General features: G+C 37.8%; 1 protein-coding gene across 2 annotated transcripts in view; it reads right to left on the bottom strand.

Moving 5' to 3' along the window:
- Window positions 1-24,115, bottom strand: part of LOC117420121 (protein kinase C-binding protein NELL2-like) — a 73,698-nt gene that overhangs the window by 10,135 nt on the left and 39,448 nt on the right. Inside the window, exons 14-16 of one of the 2 annotated variants that reach the window (XM_058985746.1) lie at window positions 21,493-21,615; window positions 20,655-20,750; window positions 43-183 (exon numbers count right to left, since the gene is read on the bottom strand). In XM_058985746.1, coding sequence (XP_058841729.1) covers window positions 43-183; window positions 20,655-20,750; window positions 21,493-21,615 — 360 coding nt within the window. The remainder of the gene's footprint in view (window positions 1-42; window positions 184-20,654; window positions 20,751-21,492; window positions 21,616-24,115) is intronic. The other variant, XM_058985747.1, reaches the window with a different exon arrangement.

Below are 24,115 nucleotides of genomic sequence, written 5' to 3'. Positions count from 1 at the left end.
GAGAGAGAGAGAGAGATAAAAAACTGAAAACTGAAAAGCGACCTTCACATGACTCTCCATTTGGTGAAAGCATCCCGTTGTCGTGGTAGCCGTCCCTGCACTCGCAGTGGTACCATCCAGGCAAGTTGATGCAATTAGCGCGGCTGTCACACTCAACAAAGCCATCCGAGCATTCGTCAATGTCTTTTTATCAGCCAAAAAAGGAAAACATAATGAAATGCTGTCAGTGGAAAGGACTGCATGTTTTTAAGGAAAATAGATTGCTGAAACGCTGCCGCAGCCCTAGTACCTCAGTGGCATTTTCAATGTATTTAAGTCTTGTAGCTGCAAGGAACACTTCTCTTTTTAAAAAACAAAACAAATATGCTAATATTTTAAAATAATAATGCCCTTTGACAAGCTACATTTGCTAAGTGATTATACTTATACATTTGTATCAACTCTCCACTGGCATCTTTAGGACAGATTAGCAAACCATGGCACCACAGTTACTGTATTACAGACAATACTATAATGTAGGCCACACTCACAGGTGACCAGCCTGCACCAGGATACTGATTCTAGTTATTTGGTAGCAATAGACAAGGTGCAAACCTATCATTGATTATGGTGACCTAGGTTAAATGAATTATTGTAGAAGTGTGGATGTTCTTCACAAGTTTGTCCTCCTTATAGGACCACTGTTTAAGGTACAACACATGTGATTAGCTGTATATCCACGGCAACTGAGACTCTGTATCTTAATCCCTAATTTCAGTCACTCTTTATGTGAATTTGCAGCAGTTACTAATGGGATTTAAGCTGCTACTAAGGTACCATCCTGAAAAAAGAAAGAATTTGGTTAACGTGTTTCCCCAAAACTTTACACCATTTCAGTCTTTATACATTTATTTTTAAAACCGCAGTAGTTGACAACTGAGGGTTCTGTGTTACAAATGATATAATATAGCTTATTTGCAGTCTTGTATTCTTGTATATGGAGATATATGGAGGCCGTGTGTATGTTGTGAGGCATGAGTCAAAGCCAAACCAAGAGAATCATGTATTTCTCATACCCCTGGAGTGTGTGACTGCACTGACAACCTTACTATATGTCAAAATATATGAGAAGCATCAGTGACCAGACCAATACTGTATATTAATAATGAAATAATCACACACCAATATTATAAATATTTAAAAAAAAAAAAAATACAAAGAAAAATTGTCAGACACATGGCCCGATGAAAGAAGCTCAGTCCATGATTAAAATAATAATAATAATAATAATAATAATAATAATAATAATAATAATAATAATAATAATAATAAATAATAATAATAATAATAATCAAACTGTTAGGTTTTTAGAATGATTAACCAGCTCCATTAAGTCACGGAGGGCTATAATAGTATTAAGGTCTCCACACACTGGACGCAATGCGATTTGTCCTCATAAAATGGTACTTTCACTGTGACACTACCTTTCACACCAGTGGCGACAGGCGCACGTGATGTGATAGGCGACTCTCCTCTGATTGTAACATCAGCTGGAAAAAAATCACACGTATGATATTCCTGTTATACAGCTAATAAAAATGTAGAATACTTGTTTCAGTAAATGTAAACGAATCATACACACCCGCTATATCCAGTTCCCTGGAAATGGACTGCCAGATGTTCTCCCTCACTGCCGTGTCTTTATAATTTCTGTGTCCTTTATTGTACAGCTCTGGGTATTTTGATACTGAAAGAATTATATCTTTTCTTCCCATCACTGTTTACTGACGGCACGCAAGGGAAGCTGCTCCTCTTTGGTCAGTTCCCCATCTGCCACGCGACACATTTTTCGCATCTCGCAAGCAGTGTATACATGTTTTATTTTTTTGGTGACTTGTCACATCGTTTATCCATTATTTTCAAAGCCTTCAAAATGCAAATTGGTTTGTGCAGTCACTGACCTTCTCCTATACAAATTGTTGTTTTAAAGCAGAACATTGATTGTAAATGGCTATATAGTAATGGGATTAACATCTAATGCCTAGTGAATCATCCAAACCACCCATTTCATTTGCTGTGATTTTAGTTAGCTTGGAAATCACTGCCCTGACCACATTCGGTAATGTGCTAGTCAGAAGCAAAGAATAAACTGAAAAGTCTTGCATTAGATAGTAAAGACCCTGCAGCGTACTGCAAGGACCAGAAATGCGCGCCCCTGGTGTATTGTATTGGTGCCCAGGTGCTGGTTCAGCATGCAGGGTGCTTTAACCCTATACGGACAGCCCATTACAATTTCAATCGAAATAGATTGATGATGTGATTGCATGCAATGCAGTGACAAGTGTGCTATTTGTTTTCTTCACATTAGCATAAAAGCCTTCATCAGACTTCAGACAATCAACCAAAACGCAGCTACCGAAGAAGTTGATGGGTTCACAGATCACTCGGATGACAAACTTCTTCCCACTGATTCTAGTAAAGAATCTGATGTAGATGAGCCTGCACACCTGTCAAACAAGTTTGTGTACAATAAAAACCTAGTTGTAAGGGCTGTGGCTACCACTGGTGATTTTACAGTTTTTAGGTAGATCCCTAAATAACACATTTCTAAAGGTAATCATAGGGTATACTTCATTATAGAGTGAAACATTGTTTTCTTAATAATCTTCAGACCTTTCGCATTTTAGAAAGGTATAATACTGTATACTTTAGGTGGATATTTGCACTGAATCAAGTCCTACAGTCAAGTCTTGTCAGGCACACCTTGAAAAGGGTAGAATTTTCACAGTCCACAAAGGGTTAAGCCTAAAATGCAGCTTCTTGTAATGTCATCTGTTTTTTATGAGGATCAGCTGGATAGAAAGGGATTAGAAGGTGTCAATTGTGCCTCGAGCAGGATTTCACATTGTGACAATCTGACCCTCAGTAAAATTCACATTGTTCAGATCTATACATACTTGCAGTTGTTTTAAATAATAAACCACTAGCTATAAAAAAGAAAGTACCGAGGACCACAAATTGCAGAGTGCAATAATATCACAGAAGAATCACCCACAACTGGAGCCCTGGAGCTCACCTTACTCTGCACACTTGTTTTTCACAAAATCATACATTTATATTCATTACAGTGCTATTGTCTATCTGTAGCAGATTCATGCTCCATCGGCTCATTATGGCTTGTGATTTCTTGGTAACTCAAATTGCAGGCTTAATGATGAAAAGTGACCTACAGCCTTTATTGCAGCCCTTTACTGCATGACATTTGAAATGAACTGTAATACTGTTTCAAGCTTTTCTGGAAACAAAGAGAGATTAACTCTTTCAAGCACCAACCACATTAAATAACATTATATTTTAGGTTATAAAGGATAAGTCTGCTTTGTGTCATTGGAAGTCAAAGTAAATTAAGTGAAATTAGTTGAACACTCAAAAATAAAATCATATCCATGACTTAATGTGCTGCTAAAAGAAACTAAATACACGCTAATGTTTCCTGACCATTGAATACAAATCACCAAGGCTGGTTTAAGAAAGAGTTCATGTTTATGTCACATATCCAAAGTAAAAATCTGCTGACAGAAGTCAAGTCAAGAAAGATTCTTAACATGCAAAACATTCTTTTCTCTGAGTGACATACCAAAAAATGCCAATGGATAATCTTCAGTTAAGAAAGAAGAAAAGGCATTCCTTCTTGTTACAAGCTTTGGAATTAGTGATACTCTTCATTTCTGTGCCACATCAGTCAAGAGCGTACTATTTTGAAAATAAAATAATGCCATCTGAAACAGGGTTAAGACAATCATGTCTTCTGGTCAGTGAATTTGGGTTTGACTTAAAAATAACTACTAAAAATGAGACCAGATCCAGTCATTCTAGGCTGTCTGAATGCTCAGGCATCATTTCCAGAACCAAGCTATACTTTAAACATTTTAGATTTCTGACTGTGCACCTGATGCGCTGTGCAGAAAGGATGGGCAACAATATTCTCTGTGTGTTTTCATCTGTTCTATATACCAATTTTGATCTTACTGAGGCAAGCAAACTTAAAACAGATTATCTGCAACAGTTGTTTGATAGAGAGGTGTACTGTAACTATGACCACTATTAATATCATTCTAAAGCCCAGTTTTTGTATTCCTTCCCTGAGCTACGGCAGATCTTTCAAGTGGCATTTATAACTGCCTCCTGTTGTATAAACATAATAGTGACATAATGGTAGTAAATCAAGGCGTGAGGGAACTTATGTGCCTGCAGTTAAAACAACCTCTAGGAGACGTAAGCAAACCTGAAACAAGGCATGGAAAAGAATGCAGAGAAGGCTAAACTCAGACTGTGTCTAATAAACAGAAGATTTCAATTTGAAAAATGAACAAGACTGTAGTACATGGCAGCTTTTAATCTTTTTTTTTTTTTTTTTATCAAATATCGCATTTTGTTCAATAACATTCAATTGACTTTCCTCATTTATTTAATAAAAGCATTATTTCAGGATCAAAAATAGATTTTAAGCAACACATTTTAAAATGAAGGCCTATCTGGTCAAATGTTTTCCATCAATCCCTTGTTTAATGTTTGAACACCATATTGATCAAAAGACAAGAAATTTCTTCTGTTGAAACATTACAGTACCTAGATCTAGAGCTCTACAGTGGAACTGCATGCAGCTGATAGATGTATAGGTCACAGCATTCAGACTACAGCAGGCTGAATATGGCATCACTCAGCAGCTGTCAGGCTACAGTGGAGTTGACAGAATAGATAGACTTTATATAAAAGCTACTAGTATAATTTTATAGTTCAACCATTAAACCATTAATCTGAGGTAGATTTCTCGACTGGCAAACATAGCCAAATTGTAATTTATAAATTATAAAAGTTTACCATAGTAAAAGCTTATCAAACTGTGATACAGCACAGGTAAGCATTGTAAAGCCCAGAGAGAATTGATAAGGCATATTAAAAAATATGTCAAGCCATGGTAAATGTGAATAAAAGCATGCATAATTTAACACTACTGCAAAATGGCAGCACATGTGTTAAAGCATTTTAAGGGGGCGGCCAAAAATATGTGAAAGATGTTTGTGTGTGTGTGTATATTATATATATATATATATATATATATATATATATATATATATATATATATATATATATATATATATATTTGTAATTATTTCTTTTTTTTAAAACATTTAAATAATGTTGATTGTTGAACAGCAAAACTGTGTACACTAGAGGAAGCCAAACTTCCTTAGGTTAACCAACTGGCAAGGGAAGGCAGCCACTTAGATCACATGACCTTAAAACAAATGTTTTACTGTAATTATTAACAGACATGGAGGAGCTAACATCAGCTTAAGAAAAACAGACCTGTCAACTCTCCCGTATTCACCGGGAGTCTCCCGTATTTTGGACCCTACTCCCGGACATCTGGGTCAGATTTTTTCCGGTATTTTGCTCAAAACTCTGTTAAACCCCCTTATGTCTGCTAAGAAATAAATAATAATAATAATAATAATAATAATAATAATAATGTCAGCAAACCTTTAATGTCTGCAAAAGTCATGGCTGGTGTGTGGTTACTGCAATCCCTGTGTGTACTTGGCAGGGTTTAGGACCCAGAGGAGCCCTTTGGCAGGCTGCCGCTGTTCAGGTGAAACAGTAAAAAAGGTATCACCGATTCCACCACTCCCCCACTCCCGATTTTGTATTTTCAAAAGCTGACAGGTATGAAAAACAGTAAAAAAATATATATATATATTGCAAGCCCACTAAAAAGGAAAATGATTCAATTACATATTTGCTGTCAATGCTAACAAATGGGTAAAGCTGGTGAATGTAACCTGTATCAGTACTAGCACGTTGAACAGGCAGCCTTGTATCGAATGCATAACTTACTGCACTTAACTGTAGTCACCAAATGTAAAGTCATGGGTTTTCATGGTATAAAGCAGTCATTATGAATGCTGGGGTCGGCCCAAAACTCCAGGAATATTTTGGTGAAATTTGATCAAACTGAAAACAAAGGCTCTTGACTAGAAGGAAAAACTTCAAACCTATTAAAATGGCATTCAGAGTGATCTGCTCTTCAAGGATCATTGCATATAGAGCGTGGATGTTAACCCCTCATAAATAAATCATAAAAACATTGTCTACAGGTACTGAAGTACTAGCTAATATTGCCAAACACAACCCGATGCCTCTGAATAATCGAATACACCTACAGGCCACAACACTTCTGTTTTTTTGTAGTAATTGAAGAATGTACACCCAGGAACCTATGAACTCCATGAGGCCTATTGCAATTCAGTGCAATCCTTTTGATGTCATAAATGTCTTTGTTGTGTCATAAATATTCCACTCAACCATGCCGATGTTCCCGTCTTTAAAGGTCATAGGAATAAAAACAAAATAAATAAGAATGTTGGGTCACATTCAGACCACTATTTTGCACATCTATGGTTCTGAAATACAGCTTAAAAGGCCCCTTGAAGATTTTTTATCAAAGTGCTCTGAAGACGGAGATGATAGACAGAGCACCCTAACAAGACACCACCTTTCTGGGGTATCAAAGAGCTGGTTAGAACTCATTATCTTGATTGCTGATTTAAAATAATACGATCAGACACATCTTCCATTCCTCTGTGATCTAAAATGAACATGTTACAATATCCCATAGTCAGATTCATAAGTAACACTTTACATAATTATTACCTATGCTGTACACTATTAGTTGGTGCTACAGGTTAAAAACCTAAACTGGGAAACTAATTAGTGTATGTAGGTGCCCTACATAGATGTCCTTTCATCAAGAGATGTTAGTCTTCAGAACTTTCCCTAGACTCTTCTCATTAAATCTGGGATGTTTTAAGATACTTTTCAAAGTCTGATTCAGATTAATTTATATTTGATTTTGACCTGTAAAATATACACTACACTAATAAGCACTGGGTTAAATGAATGATCCCTTCCTAAAAATATCTCTGTATGCCTGGATAAATTATGGACTTCTCTTCATTACAGTATATGCAGTATATAAAATATTTGTATATACTTGTTGAAGGGTAGTGTAGAATATGCATTTAGGTCAAGGCTGTTAGCACCATTGTCAGATTTTATAATAAATGCATGTAAGTGCTTTGTTTCAACGTTACCAAAAGGTATCATTGATGATTGTATTATTCTGTTAAAAACTGGTACTGTAGTAATTCTTTTAATATATACAATATTAAAAAGTAGGTGGCAATAATATAAAACACTATACATAGATGTTTTATAGAGCTGGAGCTAAATTAAAAGCTAATAAGATTTGTTAATGCGGAATTATAGCTGCTGATGTCTCAAATGATGCAATTTCCCAGAGCTGCGAGTTGGTTTTTACATGTACCCCCGATGGAACTGTTAACTGGCAGATGAAAGAAATTCAACAGTGCAGGGAGTGCATGCGTGACTGAGCCGCTGCTTAGATAAAGGGGGCTTGGAATTGAATTTTCATTGACCTCGCTGACATTCCTGATGACATTTCATTGTTGCCACGGAACTCATCCATCACAGAGACACCAGTTCCTTATTATGAAACAGTTCCTCATTATGTATCCCCTACCACTGGATCCAATGGCTGCTCCAACAATCAAAGGTGATAATTCAGCAACAGCTAATTAAGTATGATGAATTGCATTCATAGCTCGGCAGTAAAAAAAAAAAAAAAAAAAAATGATTCAAATATTAGAAAACCTTAAGGCTAGATTATTAATCATGGATGAATAATATTTTCCTCTGATGCATTCTATAACTAAAGTTGTGAACAAAAACAAAGAAGCCCCGGGAGCACAATGGTCTCTGATGGAATAGTTTGTAATCATGATATAAAATGGATATGAATAAATAGCTGTATCACTGGTATATGGCCAGAGGTTAAAACAATGTCGCAGTGAAACAGTTAATTTTGTAGTTAAAAATGGCCTCAATATGGCAGCCATAGAAGGTACACCCAAATGGCTTTAAATCCATTAATGTCACAATAAACCTGAACCAGATTTACCGCCTTATACACTTGGGTCTGACACTATATCATTCATTTCTCCGGTTAACGGTTGGTTAAGAGTTGTTAAATCTGAAGGCAATTTGCTTTAGTGGCACGTTCAATGGTGACCTACATACCGTAAAACTTATATATCGCCCTGGTGTTTATTTACAATATTTGCCAGTAGCCCCGGCGCCTATTCGGCAACTATTTGAGACTTTGCGTTTACTATGTAAGATCACTAACATCTGCAAATACTTCAGATGTGATCATGAAAAAGCTGCCTGCACACAACCTTATAGAAACGACATAAGTAAATTACAACATTCCAGCATTCTAGTTTGTCTTTATAAGGTTGTAAATATCGCAACACAAGCGTGTATTAAGGTAGGCTTGCAGCACAATAAAAATAAAAAAAACCTTGGTTTTAAAATTAATAAAAGCAATAAGTATCATCTTTATTAACACATAATTATATTTATCTTTCGCACTCAAAACATGTACGTTGGTAAGAATGGACAATCAATGAAAAATTAACCAGCAACGAATATTCATTGCAAAATAACCGCATGAAATACTGTGTTAATACAAAAATAAGTTCATACTGTTGACCCACAACACACTAAAAAATGCTTCAAACTGTTTAAAGATTAACAATAAAATCAATACAAGTACCAGTTTTATCAAAAAATCTAAGCAAAATTGACATTTGTTTTTATAACGTGTACACTGATAAATAAGAATGCTGGAAAAGGAGCAAAATACAAATATTCATTGCAAGACTCAAATGCACTAAATACTGTTAATACAAAAAAAACACATACAAATACACTAAAAGGAAACCCTGTCAATATCAGAAAACAACTGGTTTTAAAATGAATAACGTCACACACACACACACACACACAAAAAAAACCTGTATGCATTACATGTACCTTAGAATAAGTTAAATTCAGTTTTCTTATCATTCATCATGAGACTCAGGGCCTCTTCATTGCTGTTGAAAAATAAATTTGTAAGCTCCTCGTACACGCGCATTATATACTTATTCATAACCCGGAGTCTATTTACCATATTTCCCAGAAGCCCGGTGCTTATTAGAGACACGGCGAGTATTGGAGACACGGCGAGTATTGGAGACTGGCGAGTATTAGAGATCTGGCGAGTATTGGAGACTGGCGAGTATTAGAGACCTGGCGAGTATTGGAGACTGGCGAGTATTAGAGATCTGGCGAGTATTGGAGACTGGCGAGTATTTGAAGTTTTACGGTGTTGTAGCTTTGTGTTTTTCATTTAATATCTAAGACTATATAATAATAATAATAATAATAATAATAATAATAATAATAATAATAATAATAATAACTAGAGTTGCCAGCAACTTTACAGCTTCCAGTACCAGTAACAGTACCAGTACCAAACACTTTAGCAAATAGTGCAGAATGCCAGTAACAGTACCAGTACCAACATTTTTAGCAAATAGGGCAATGACATTTTTTATAGAGCATACATGGGTTACTATATGTGTTCCATAGTAACCACGGCCCTGTCTGCACTCTACAAGGAGTTATTAGCCAGTTTTTTATGTTGATGATGTCATCCAACATGGCCGCCATGTTTTTTATTGTAGCAACTTTCCTTTAACACCCATTAAAGACAACCTCACTACGATCATATGTGCCATTGGGTTTGTTTCAATCAGACTAGCGGTTTGGGAGAAGATCTTTGTAGTTTGTGATTATGATGTCTGTACCGTGCGATTTTGATGTCATGCAGCATAGCCACTATACCATACAACCTATCAGCTTCTTACGAACACCAGTTAATCTTAGACTATCCCTCAACAACTATTCCAACTTTCAGCACTCTGCAATAAGTCGTTTTTCAAAAGACAAATGTTTTTTTTCAATCCAATATGGCAGCCAAACCATGTGATTTAAGACATAAGTTATTTAGCATTTTCCATCTTCTATTAGCATCTACCAATCTACCAAATCTGGTGAGTTTTTGAGCAACTCTGGCAGAAAGAAAAATAATAAGAATAATCCCAGCAATAAGTAGGCTTCCCAGCCTATGGCCTGGAGGCCTAATAACATCAATAACACAGGCTAACCCAGGTGACATGTCAAATGTTATTTCCAGTGGGAAGGTGCTTGTCGTCAGTATTCTTTCTGAGTGGCCTGGAGCACAAACAACTGAACCAAGAGCTCCCCTGGGGTCATATAGTAATGCAATGGCTGAGCTTGTATTTAAAAACACGATTCCATACTGGCTCACTGGTAAGTTTCTGTGTTATAATATAACAATTCCGATAAATGTTGGCCTCGTATCAGCGTTAAGTCTTTGATTATCAAATAATATTATATATTATTAAAACCCAAACCTACTTTTAATAGTACACTGCTGAAAACATATTCTTTGGTCCTTTAATGGGTTCATTTTAAAAAGGAGCTCAAATTAGATGCAGCTATTAGACGTGGGTTTGGGTCATAGATTTAAAGTCAAGTGAAAAATGTCACATATATAACTGGGAGTTAAATTGAGTGCAAAAGGTTCAACATGGCAACAGTCTGTATGGAACATGATCTGTATGTTGATTTGATATCAGCTCAACTGATCTGAATAAGACTTTTTGACAGTTTACAATATAAGGAATTTCTGGACAAACCACTACTTCTTTTAACATGCCAGACAAACATTAAATTACTGTAGACTTTTGTACCTAGAACAGATCACTGCACCCACAAACCTACAATATTGCACCTTCCAAATAGAGTATACTAAAAACTGGTCTTTGTTTTGCTTCATGCATTGTGGCCTGGGTGGAAGGCTTGCTAGCAGAGATAACACCAGTGTAATAGCTAGTGCTGTTGCAATGGGCTTACTACACCAACATGGAGTTTTATTCTTCTTTTCTTTTAATTTGGTCTGTCTTCAGTAACTAGAAGAAAGTAATTTGAAAATATCATCAAACTGGGAAAATAAATGAATTAAAATGATATTCATAAAAACTTACTACGACCGCCCTAAAATGTATAAAGCATTTTTTTTTGTGTTACTTCACATTTGTTGAAGCAATGTTAATAAATGGCTGTATTAATATACAGTAGTTAAAGAGTGGCGGTACTACCTTAAAAAACAAAACAAAAAAAACACTTAACTTAATGAAATAACTGCATACTTAAATTTAATGCCATATAAATCCTGCACTAATCACTAGAAAATGCAACAAACTAATATTCTTTCCTTTTTCCCCACATGTACTTATATAAACAGTACTTTGTAGCACTGTTGTGCTAATACAATCCGGTATTTTGCAACTGCTTTCCCTAATGCTTTTGTAGTGAGAAATGATTTTCTTAATCAATGATATGATCGTGTTGAACAACACAGTCTATACAGGATCCATGCATGTGCGCACAATGAGTAGATGACATCATCGCATAACAGCCTTGAGTGCCATCTGCTCCAGTTGCAATAGGGTGTTACTGTAGATCGTCAATGCCTTTTGGAGGCTTCACTTAGTTTTCTAACTCTCACCAGCTGCCATCCAATCTTTTAGTGAATTCCCAGTGGCTGTGGCAAAATAAAAATAAAAAACCTGCCTGCATGCGCTGCGGCATTAGTCAGTCTGCCACTTTATCAAAGAGTGGATCCATTATAAAGTGAAAGCTTTTCTGTGTTCAGAAACACATATAAACCTGCATCAACATCAAGCCATTGCTGCTTTCACTACAAATGAAGCCAATATCGTTTAAATTCGTGTACTTCAGATTACTTTTGGGCAATACCAGAACGAGCAGGTCAATTAACTTTTCGGTAGTATAAACAATAAAAGCCTGACAAACGCTGACTTCTGACGATCTACAAAAAGCCTGAAAATTTCTAAAAATAAACATGATTATGCGAAAAACAGAAACCCTAATTATACAGAACTTGTTAATGTCTTTCTATGTTTGCAATTGAACATAACTAGGCACCTTATATAAACCATGTTCAGCAACAGGACACCTGCTGAACTGAAGTATGCATTTTTTTTCACTGCTGAAGGGCCCCATTTATTGAGTTTGCTTAAGGCACTGTCACAGCACAATGTTTTGATACATTTTTAAAACCAGGCTGTCAGGGACAACACATTATACGATATAAGGTCTCAAACCATTTTATTTTATTTTTTTCAAAAAGGACATAATGCTCAGTAATGTGTTTGACTTTAATTAACAATTAGCTCATTAGGAATGCAACCCTTCATCACCCTTTGCTGAGTGTTTTGTAGGCACACTAAGCCTGAAACTTGATGATGACTTCTATGTTCCTTCACTGCAGCAATCCCCCACAGCTCAGGAGAAGTGAAGGTTGTTTTCACTGCAGTCCCTGCCAGTTTTTCCTCCCTTTCCCGTGGGAGCGCCAGGGCCCCAGTGAAGACCACCGACTTCACACAGCCAGGATGCGAACCTGCACCCCCCTGACTGTATGACTCACCCTGCACACCACATGGTTGTGCTTTTACCAGTTGAGCCACGGGGTATGACTTTTCAATGCTACCAAGCAAATGTTCAGTAGAAATTCAGTATGAAAAAATACAGCATTAAGACACACAAGAGTAGGCCACTATACATCTTGGGTAATCTTACATACTGTCTTTTGTACATTTATTGCTTATTTAATGGATTGCCACTTTAAGTACAAGTTCTCTCTGTCTGAATAAATAAACTATGTAGTGCTTTCTCTACGGGTTGATTATGTTTTCATTGTGACATTGTGACTCAAGTTTCAATTTTGTTTAGAAACTGCAGTTAAAATTCACAAGTAAAAACCACGATGATGATAACTCTTAGTGTTTGTATTTTTAGTGTTTAGTGAATCATACTTTATAGAATACTGTAGGAAATACAGTAGGTGTAGGAAGACTACCTGTTCAAAAACCAAGATACAGCTGGTTTTAAAAATAGCCCTCAATGGACATTTTGTACACTTTAGAAAATCGCCACGCTACGCTGCAAAAATTGGCTTTGAAGAGGCCCAGGACTGAATGGCAGAAGGTTTTCAGGTCAAGATAGGTGGACCAAGGCAATACACATTTCAATCCAACAGTCCCAGTTTACAATGGCCAATATAAACCATAACTATTGATAGTCAAATGCGACAGGCGGTGTTGTGTGATGCACTGCAGTTACAGATTCTGATCCCTGTCGTTGAGATGAGATTAAAGGCTCTATAACCACAGAAGAGCACAGTACAAGTATTAATACAATTAAGAGCAAGATAAAATACAATGGCTTCCTTCAGCCTTAATACTACAAACTAAGATGATTTCCATTACACGAGAGTAGATGTTAAAACTTCATGCTGATTTGAACTCGGCTCTCGCCAAGATAAGTACCAACTAAGACGTAGCTTTACAGTAAACTAATGTGATCCATATGTGTCTCCATCCATTTACGTTTCCTTCCATCTGATGAGGTAGATATCCTTCTGTCTGGTGTTAATGGCTGAAGTGTAATGCTGGCTCCAGGGATCAGCTTATTTTGCCTCCCTGGCGCATCAGCACACACAACGGCTGCGATGCTGGCTCCGGGGATCAACCACAGTGCGGCCTCCCCAGCGCATCAGCATGACAACCGTCTGGATTGAGCTAAGTAGGGTACATCTCTGGGGTCTTCAAGTGGGCACCTTCCATCCTCAGTGTTTCGTCGACTAGCCCACGACACCTCAAGAGGGCTCGACGGTGATTCTGGCGTCCCAGCATCACCCCCCTCCGTCCCCCACTCAACTCAGCCCAGCTTACTTACCTGTACATCAGCGTTTCTTTCTTTCTATTGTGCTTGAGATCCCCAGCCAGAATCTTTCCGTCTCAACCACAGCCAGTTGCTGCTCCTCTCTGCTGCTTCAGATAAGTTCTTCACTGTGTGACGCAACTCTTGGCCACTGAATCTGACGTCTCTGAGAAACAAGGTTGTACAGTGTGCCACAAATCCTCGACAACCCACTTCCACTGGGTAAACCCGGACTCTCCATCCTTGCTGTTCTGCTTCAGTGGCTAGTTGAGCATACCGCAGTTTCTTCCTCTCATACGCCTCATCTACAGCATCCTCCCATGGCACTGTTAACTCTACCAGTTGAACAAGGCGTGCTGATCCAGACCACAAGACAATATCTGGTCGAAGGTTAGTGGTGGCAATCTCAGGTGGAAAAATAAGCCGTTGACCAACATCTGCCAGCATTTTCCAGTCTCTAGCAGCTTCCAGTTGTCCTGGGCGAGGATTGGTTTTAACACCTTTTCTTGGTGGTTGCTCTCCTGGGCAGAGGAATGTTGTCTTTTGTGTATAATGTTTTGATGGAACAGGTGGCAACTTATTGGTCATGTTACGCTTGTCTTCCAATGCTAAGGCCAAACATCGCAGCACCTGGTCATGGCGCCAAGTAAACCGTCCTTGGCTAAGAGCCACCTTACATCCTGTCAAAATGTGCCTTAATGTTGCAGGTGATGAACACAAAGGACATGAGGGATCCTCTCCTACCCAGAGGTTTAGGTTCTGTGGTGATGGGAGAACATCATATGTTGACCTGATGAGGAAACTGATCCTGCTCTGTTCCATTGACCATAGGTCTTGCCAGCCAATCTTGCGTTGTTCCACACTCTCCCATCTCATCCATTCTCCCTGCTTGGCCTGGGAAATGGCCTTTATACACCTCATCCTCTCCTCCTGCTTTTGCACCTCGTTGACTACCAGCTTCCTCCTTTGAGCTGGGGCTGCCTTGTGCCATGTAGGAGGAAATGAACTGAGACCAAGACCCCCTCTTCCATGCTGAACTTGCCCCATGATATCACTAATTCGAAGGGCAGCCTTTGCATCTTCCACAGCTTTCTTTGCCGCCCACTTTCTTCCAGTTTTCAACACAGGTGCCGCCTCCCTTACGCATTTGTCGCGTGACTCTACTAATGTCATTTCCAGTCTGACCTTGGCGCACTTAAACTCCTCGGTTAGAGTGGAGACTGGTAGCTGCAGTATTCCTTTACCATAAAGTCCCACTCTGCTGAGGCAGTGTGGAACTCCCAACCATTTCCTGATCTATGAACTGATTAAAGCTTCCAGCTTCTCTACTGTTGTCAAAGAAACCTCGTACACAGTCAGTGGCCACAGCAACCTTGGCAGTAGACCAAACTGAAAGCACCAGAGTTTTAGTTTGCCTGGTAGAGCGCTGCTGTCTATGCTCTTCAACCCTTCCACTGCTTGTTGTCTAACTTCTCCCACACGAACTGTGTCCTTTAGATCCCCGTCGTACCATCTCCCAAGACTCTTCACTGGCTTCTCAGACACTGTTGGTATTGCCTCACCATTAATGAAGAATGTTTTATCTACTACTTTGCCTTTAATTATAGAGATGCTCCTGGGCTTGAATTGCATTCGTGCCCATTCAATGTTATTGGTTAATTTGCCCAATAACCGATTAGTGCAGGCTACTGTTGTAGTCATGGTTGTCATGTCATCCATGTATGCTCGAATTGGTGGTAGTCGCATTCCAGAAGCCATGCGCTCTCCTCCTACTACTCATTTTGATGCCCTAATGATTACTTCCATTGCCATGGTAAAAGCCAGTGGAGAAATGGTGCATCCAGGAATGTCACATGGAGCTCCTTCCTCTCCTTTTTAGCTGATTGAATTTGTTGCCAGATCACATTGATGTGTTCCAAGCATCCTGGGAAACCTGGAATGCCCGCTTTTTGTATTGAAGTGTCAATGAAGCAGTTCTTTAATAGGTAAGTTGACAATCTCTGAGCAATAATGCTGAAGAGAATCTTGCCTTCTACGTTTAATAGGGAAATAGGACGAAACTGACTGATGCTTATAAAATCTTTTTCTTTAGGTATAAAGACTCCACCTGCTCGGCGCCATGCTCTTGGTACAACCTGTTTTTCCCATGCCACTTTCATCAATTTCCACAGAATTCGTAGAACTCCTGAAGCACTCTTGTACACTCTGTACAGAACTCCATTAGGCCCTGGAGATGATGAAGCCCTTGCTTTTTTCACAGCTTGCTCTACTTCTTTTCACTTAGGTGCACAGTCCTCCATTTGGTATTCTGGTGGATTGATAGGTGGGATGTCTGACGGAATTGACATAGGCTCCTGCCTTTTTGAATCTGTATGTGTTTCCTCCAAATATCTCTCCAGCTCAACCTTAGATGCTTTTAGTGTGCCATTCTTCTCACTGGTGAATAACTTCTTTACAAATTTGAATGGGTCTTTATAAAAGTTAGCTCTCGCACGCTCCTTCTTTTTGTAGCGTTTCCATAGGCGCTCAGCTACGCGCAATGTTGCAAGCTTATCTTTTATGACCCTTTGTAAGAGATTGAGTCCCTCCTTCTGACTTTGTTCTGCTCTTCTCCATTGCTTCCTCAGCTGTCTCCTTTCTCTAACTAAGCGTTCAATCTCCTGCTGTCGTCTAGACTTTCCAGGAATAGTTTGTACTTTTTCCTTCCTTTTTTCAACTCCAAACCTCTCACTTCCATATGCGTAGATGATGTCCCCAAATTTATCCAGCTTCTTTTCAACTGTTCCACTTAATCTTTCCAATGCAAAGCAGAGATCTGTGTTTACTGTGTCCCATGCAGTTTTCTCACAAGCTCTTGGCCATTTAACTCCAGGCTTGTGCCCGTTGAAGTTCTTTTCTCTCTTATGCTGGTTTGTCTGACCGGGTTCACAAGGATCATTAGGTTCATCACTAACTGTGTCCATGCAAGTCCTCCTCACGTCTATGACAGGGGTGCTGATATCCTGCAAACTGTGGTTTGCTTCATGTCGCTGGATTTCATTCGACTGACTTGACTGACTTCGTAAGAAGTACTGATCAATGCGAGGCCCTTGTCCCTTCTCCCTCAAGCATTTCATTCTCCCTTGATGAATCTTCAAACCCCTGACCGTTGTCGCCTTGCTCCAGCCGCAGACACAAACCTGGAGTTCCATGTCTTTGCTAACTGCAGATCTTGAACTAGTCTTTTGTGAAGTACTCTCCATACTCATATCCGTTTCCGTTCCTAAGTCGTTAACCGTGTTGTCCAACGCTGAGTCATCTTCCGCCCCCGCTCTCGCAGACTCTAGGGGTCTACTTGCACCATAAAAAGAATATCCCCCACGGCTTTGAAAACCTTTCAATTAATGAAATGAGCCCGTTAGATCAATCAATAAGGCAACAGGAGCTGGTATTGATGCCTTTACATTAATCTGATATCTCTAGTCATGTATACTTTACTGCAAGATGACTTACAATAGCTCTAGTAGCAGTCCATTCAGGAGAGGTTAATCAAGCTTTTATATTAACCCAACTCAGTTAGAAAACTATTTAATGAATACTCACAGTACTGATAAATTGTTGTCTCTGACCGATGTGCTTTACTGACTGACTTAAAGAGTGTGGGATTTAATAACATCAATTAAACTGTCCTGTTTTATCAATGTATTTTGTTTGGCTCCTGAACCTTTTGACACATGGGTTTGTTGCAGTTACGAATACGATATGATGGAAGCTATACAAGGGAATCATTGTCCAGCATTATCTTATTTCTAAGAAAAATAAACAAATTGATCTGAACATCACAATCATCAGCATTAACCTTCCTGACCTGAGATGATTTATTCATATACCAGGACTTTAAAATGGTCCCCTAATGTATCAGCGTATTGGCATGGTAGAGGTAGAGGTCGTATTTCATCCTTTATTAAATATATAATACGTGTAGAATGGATCTGGGTCCGTTCTTATTGACTGATAAGCTCTTCAATCCAACGGCACCCTTTACTTTGACGTCTGACCTAATATAAAAGCGGCTTTTGAAGCTACAGCTTCATAGAGACAGTACATGTTTTGTGTCATTTTCTTAATGTTTGGTACACAGGTATATTCTTAGATTTTATATTATTTACTATTGTTCCATTACCAGTGTTGTCTAGTAAAAATGAACAGTGCCACATTGCTTTAACCTCTGACCATACAGACCACATATTTTCCCTGTTCACAGATATACAAGATTTAAGCTTGCGGATAAAGAATGCTAAGCAAGCAGAAAACAAATGTCGGAGTGGACGATCTAATGGCTACTAAAACATTGCAACTCTCTTAAAATCCAATAGCACAGGATAGATGGAAGATGTAGCCTGGCTTTGACAAAATAAAGTGATACCATCTTCATCAGGGAGTAATATGGTGTAAGCAAAAGTAAAGCGTGTGAAACTCTGTTGAAAGAAGCAATAAATGGCAGACAATCCTGTTAAATAGGACGTGTCTAATCAATAACTGTGGAAGTCAGAATGACACAGTTGAATAAGGAGACTATGCTGCATCACTTTATGGAGAACCTCTCTTGTCAGTGATGCAGAGAGCCTCTCAATTATGTTGAATTTGAACACAGAATGTAAGAGGCTAATGAAGTGATTCCAGCTGCTAGTTGGACATAAGCCTCTGGGAACCATTTTTTGACTGCACCCATTGTAGATGTAATGTGCAACAAAACAATTATTTGCAGTAAATCAACATCTTTAACTTTGTTTCACCTTGTGAAAACAATGCTTTTCAATCCAAGAAATCAAGGATTGTTCAGTCTGCTTTAAAGTAAATCCCAACATTTCTCCAATAACTATTGATGAGCTCACTGTTTTGTTATTAAGGTGGTTTGAAGTTGAAAAAATGTATGAGTAAAGCTGCCTGTGTTAGTCTGTCACCGTGTGGGTATGTGCTCAAGCAATTAATGGGAATTGGGAGGAATGTGCAAGCCAATTATTACAGCGTCGATATAAAATGGAGAACAGTTATGTTTTATTATTTTCTTGGATCATTTTTTTTTATATCAATTGTACTCCACAATTCTCTGTCAAATTCGAATGTCGTTTCACCGCTGCAACCCTCTGACCAATCAAGAGGACTGAAGATCCGTGGCTTCTGCTCTCCAGTTGTCAAACTAATTGACTCATTTCATCTGGCAAACCTGAGTCACAGATGTTACCAAGCTACTGCATGAAACATGAAAGTAAGGGCACAGTCTGGAAGACTATTCAGGTGTCTCAACAGTTTGCTGTAGCGTGATGAGATGATCTCTTTGCTGATTTTCCACTCTAACTGTTTACATCCCTATCTGATTTTCCTCCAATCCCAGCAGGGGGCTTTGTGTGTCCCTGGTCAAGAGTGGCACCTTGGTGCAAAGACATTTTTAATGAAACTGCACTGCAACATACAGGCACAGAGTTATCACAAAAATAAATATGGGCTAGGCTACCAGGCATTAATGACATTCATATATATTGTGTCTAAAAAAAGTATGGGTCTTACAGTATTTGTCCTATGACTCTCTGTTCTTACAGCCTTAGCCCCCGCATAATCCTTTATTTGTCCTCCAAGGTGGATGCATTTCAATTAAGTGACATTCCTTGCACACCATAAAAAGCAGGAAGATATCCTTTAATAGCATTTAAGGCTCTTAGCTCAGATATGCTGAGCTGGCAGAAGGTTCAGGCATTGTTATGCTCTACTGAGCATCTCTTTGAATGTGCTTGGAATTTTTCTTTCCCCTTAGTAACCCAAGATCCTGCTTCTTAGAAATAACAATTGTTTACATTTGCATGCCAGTAAATAAATATAAGAAGCCATCATTTTAAATTATGTTATTCTGATATTTTACGTGTGTATGTATTTGTTTATGAATAAGAAGGAATTAAAAATAATTGTATATTCTTACCTAGTGCTGTGACAAATATTCGAATATTTAAATATTTTTTGACATGTATTCGGATACAAAAATCAGATGTTCTTATATGCTAGAAATGACAAAAATACCTTGCACTTATTTCCGCCTTACCAGAAGCTGCAAAACAGTTTCAAAAATGGCAAATGAAAAAGAGCTCTGTGAGATATGTGAGATTAATATATATAAAAATAAATAAATAAATAAATAAATAAATAAATAAATAAATAAATAAATAAACCACAGGATCAACACAGCAGCTTGAGCCTCTATAAAAGTTTTAGACAGAAAAAAGTAAACAAACCAAGCGTGCACTTGCATAGTGATCTCTATGGAAGGCCATCTGGGTCAAAAACACGTTGTGCTGCTTTAGAGCGAGTCAGAATCTCATGGGACAGAAAAAAGGCAAGCATGTCATTCTGAAATGCCTCGCTTAAACAGTACCCAACTTGCTGGAAATGTTGTGTAGTTTTTATATATTATATATATATTTTTTTGTTATGTGAAATGTAATAGACGAGAACCAAAACAGTGTTTTTTTCCCCATCATTTTACAACGCCATTTCCACGTTTGTCTTATTTAAAGTGTTCATAAAGTAAAACCTCATGTTATTACTTTATGAAAATGTGTCTATGGTCACTGTTTACTGTGGAGAAACGGCAATGACAAGGAATGAAAAAAAAGTAAAAAATAAATAAAATGCTGTGTAAACTACTATTTATTTCAGGAATAAACAAAAACTACGTTTTACTTTAATTGCTATTTGGCATCCTTTGTTTTGTAGTTAATTCACTGGGGTAAAGTACAGTCTACACAACGTAGTCTTTACTCCTGGGATATTTTTCTACTTAAACGTGTTACATATTGTAACGTTTTGCTGTAGAATTGCTGTGTTCGTCCCAGCACAATTCTTACCTGTTTCACATCCGGGGCCAGTAAAACCTTGAGGACACAAACACATGCTTGGAGGGATACAAGTACCTCCATTTTGACAACCGTCTTCACAAAAAGCTGAGGGTTTAATAAAAAAAACAACAAAAACAATGGTATTATCTATAAAAGCACAGCAAATATATACAGGAGTAGTACAATTCTAATAAGCAGTTTAAGCGCTTATAATATTTAATATTACAAATATTGAATGCAACTGTTTTCTTCAATGATTCCCACTAACCACCAAGAACACCAAATACGTCCTTAATGTTTTTTAAGAATATGAATTATTTTGATTAATCTATTGTTTTACAGTTATTTTAGTGTCATTAGTGTAAATATTCAGTCACTGTTACTGTTCTGCTTACTTTTTTCACACTTTAATCTCAAATAAATGAGTCGGGTATACAGATATTTCTCACATTTGTTCTGTGAAATGTAAGGATGCTTCAATAAATGCAGAATATCTGAGTATGAGTTTGCAATACCGTTAATTAAATCTCAACCCTATAATAACAAAATATATATATATATATCCCTAATATTTAGCAGTATGGTAATTATTATATCCCAGAGATGATGAGAGTTGCTATGCTATTACTGAGAAAATAACTTAAATATTTAGAAATTGGTTGTGGTCAGTAGGCTTCATAAAACAAGGGATCAAATGTACCTTGTTTTGTCAGGTATTATAATATATATATATATATATATATATATATATATATATATATATATATATATATATATATATATATACAAAAAGCGATAAAAAAACTATTTGTATTTAATGAACGGCAACACAATTCAGTAATCTTACCTTTACAAAATGTGCCATTCCCAGTGTAGCCGGGTTTACACATACAGTTATGCCCTCCCACTGTATTAAAACACAGAGCATTCTCATCACAGCTGTGTTGTCCTGTCATACATTCATCATGCTCTGCAGGAAAAGAAAAGAAAAATAGCATCTTTAATCATGCATGAACCATGGTTTTGAAGATATGCCCCCCACCACCACAACCACAACCACAAAAACCACAACTACCACATACGTCCCTGAGGCCACCCACAAGCCTGCCCTGGACGTACCACCCTCCCAGTGAGCAGTTCGTTCTCCAAGCATGTCCAGTCCCTGGTATATCTTTTTGAAACTACCTGAAAAGCAGCCTAGTGCCTTATCCTATTGTGTGAGTGGTGTGTGACGTGTACAACAGTCTATCAAGCTGAGACCATTTGTTATTTTAACACAGAGTTTATAATGCTGAATAATGTAATGCTAAATTTAATTTGTGACCTCACTTCCATATAATGATTTGACATATAACTCCTTCCCATACTTAATGGTCAGCCACAGATAGATACATGTGCACTGCCAGAAAAGGCACTTGTATAGCACTTAATGTTTAGTTGCTGTTATACTCTGTATATACATCTACTTTGTGGGATGTTTGTTTGAAATAAAATTGCAACCCCCCCACACCCCCCCTCTGGCTAAATCCTCACCCCGACCTTGGCCCCCCTACTTTCAGAAAGGCTCCGGCGCCATTGTCTGAGTGATCGGGGAAGCACTTAGTCAATGTCTGCAATAACCCCAATATAACAGAACAGCTGTCAAGTAACGTTGCTGTAGTGCAAGATTATCCAAAAACAAGTACTAAGCATCCTGATCCAGGTCAAAGAGCGAAGCTGCTTACTTCTTTGGCAGAGCAGCTCTTTTCTGGATTCCCTTTAACCTCCTACACATTTTCTACTGGAGTCTGACATCTGAAAAGTTTAACTTGCAATTTCTGAATGCCCTCCAAATGACCATGATTTCAAAGTGGGATCCTAATCCCACAAGGGAGGTAACATGAATCAAGTTTGGTTGGTGCTGTGCACATGCTTTCATCAATCTTGCTGTTTGAATTTTGAGTCGAATCGCCTACAGTCAATTTATTTTAGATTTCAAGACACTATAATGCATATATTTTTTTATTCATAAATGTTAAATATATGGCTTAACAAGTAATATGGGGCAACCTAAAAACCATGGCCTTTATTCATGAAGCCTTACGGTTATTTTGTAGACAGTTTCTTTATGTAAATGTAACATTATTTAATCTATCAAAACTGACGTTATAGTATGTAGTGTTGCGTCAAATCTCTGTGAATGACTCATGTAAAAAAATATCTGACAGTAATACAGGCTGTGCAGTAGATGCCATTTTCCTTGTTATAATAAAAGCTAAAACGTTTATACTCCAGATTCCATCTATTCCATCTATCTAGTCATGAGTGTTGTTGCGTGTGGCAATCCCATGACAAGTCATAATTGACTTAAAAACAACCTCTTTGCTGTATTTTAAATCAAACTCATAGATCCATTGGCTAAATACCAATTAAGAAACTCCCTCAGGACTATGAAGCTGTCCTACCTGGAGGCCAGGGATTTAATTGTCTTCATGTAATGAAATTCAAGGCAGCAAATGACTTCATTAACCTTACAGAATGGTTGACAGTCTCATTGAGGAGTCTTTTAACACAATGCAATCACGGTTATACAGATATTATGAATATCTAGGAAGGACCTAAAGAACAGGAAGCACATAGCTATTGACAAAAGCAAAGGGTTGACAGAACAATGACACATTTATATTTTCTGAATAGCACTTTGTAATCAAAGTTTGTGACATGATATATATTTTCAAGGTTGTGGTAAATTACAGATAATCATTCCAGTGTTCCCACATCACAATGTTCTTAACAATAAACTCAAGTTTTATTTAAACATCTTTTTTTAGTCTATTCTGAATAAGGTCTGATATTATGCATATGTTATTGCAAAATAAATAACAGTCTATGTTTTAAACTTCACGATTCTACCTTGTCTCTTTTGATTGTAAACCAGCAAGCAATCAGCATTCGAAAATTGAGCCGAGACATCCATGAATCATAAACCGCATGCTTTACAATCCAATTGCCTTCAACAGAGCCCATGGAAGAACATACTAGATTAAACCCATCCCTCATGTGCATCCTGCTGACCAGATAGCTTCTCGTTTATGCAGATTATAACATTTCAGAACCTCTATTCACTTTTTAATTGTATCTTTTCTGTTATCATATCACATGCTGGCAACCTCTTTTGTTTCTGTGATCCGTGGCACTTCAAAGCTAACAATATGTGACAGGCAGTGTGTCCTGCGTCCATCACAGTCACCAGGCTGTGACGGGGTAAATGACACCAATTACCTGCTGTAATTACTGCTTTTGACAGGATATCATCCCTTGTGAACACCTCATGGGCTTTCCAGATGCTTGTTCTGTCAGCTGTGCCACCATCTTGGGATCCAAGTTGTCTCCCTTCATTGATTACATTAGCTTGTTTCTTGACAGATAAGCAATAGACCCCAACATTAAAGAGAACCCTGTGGCAGGAGGATGAGCCTCGCATTGTGTTA

The sequence above is a fragment of the Acipenser ruthenus genome, chromosome 14, assembly GCF_902713425.1.
Source record: "Acipenser ruthenus chromosome 14, fAciRut3.2 maternal haplotype, whole genome shotgun sequence".
NCBI classification, from domain to species: Eukaryota; Metazoa; Chordata; class Actinopteri; order Acipenseriformes; family Acipenseridae; genus Acipenser; species Acipenser ruthenus.
Note: the sequence above shows the minus strand (reverse complement) of the source record. Positions and strands in the feature narration are given on the sequence as shown.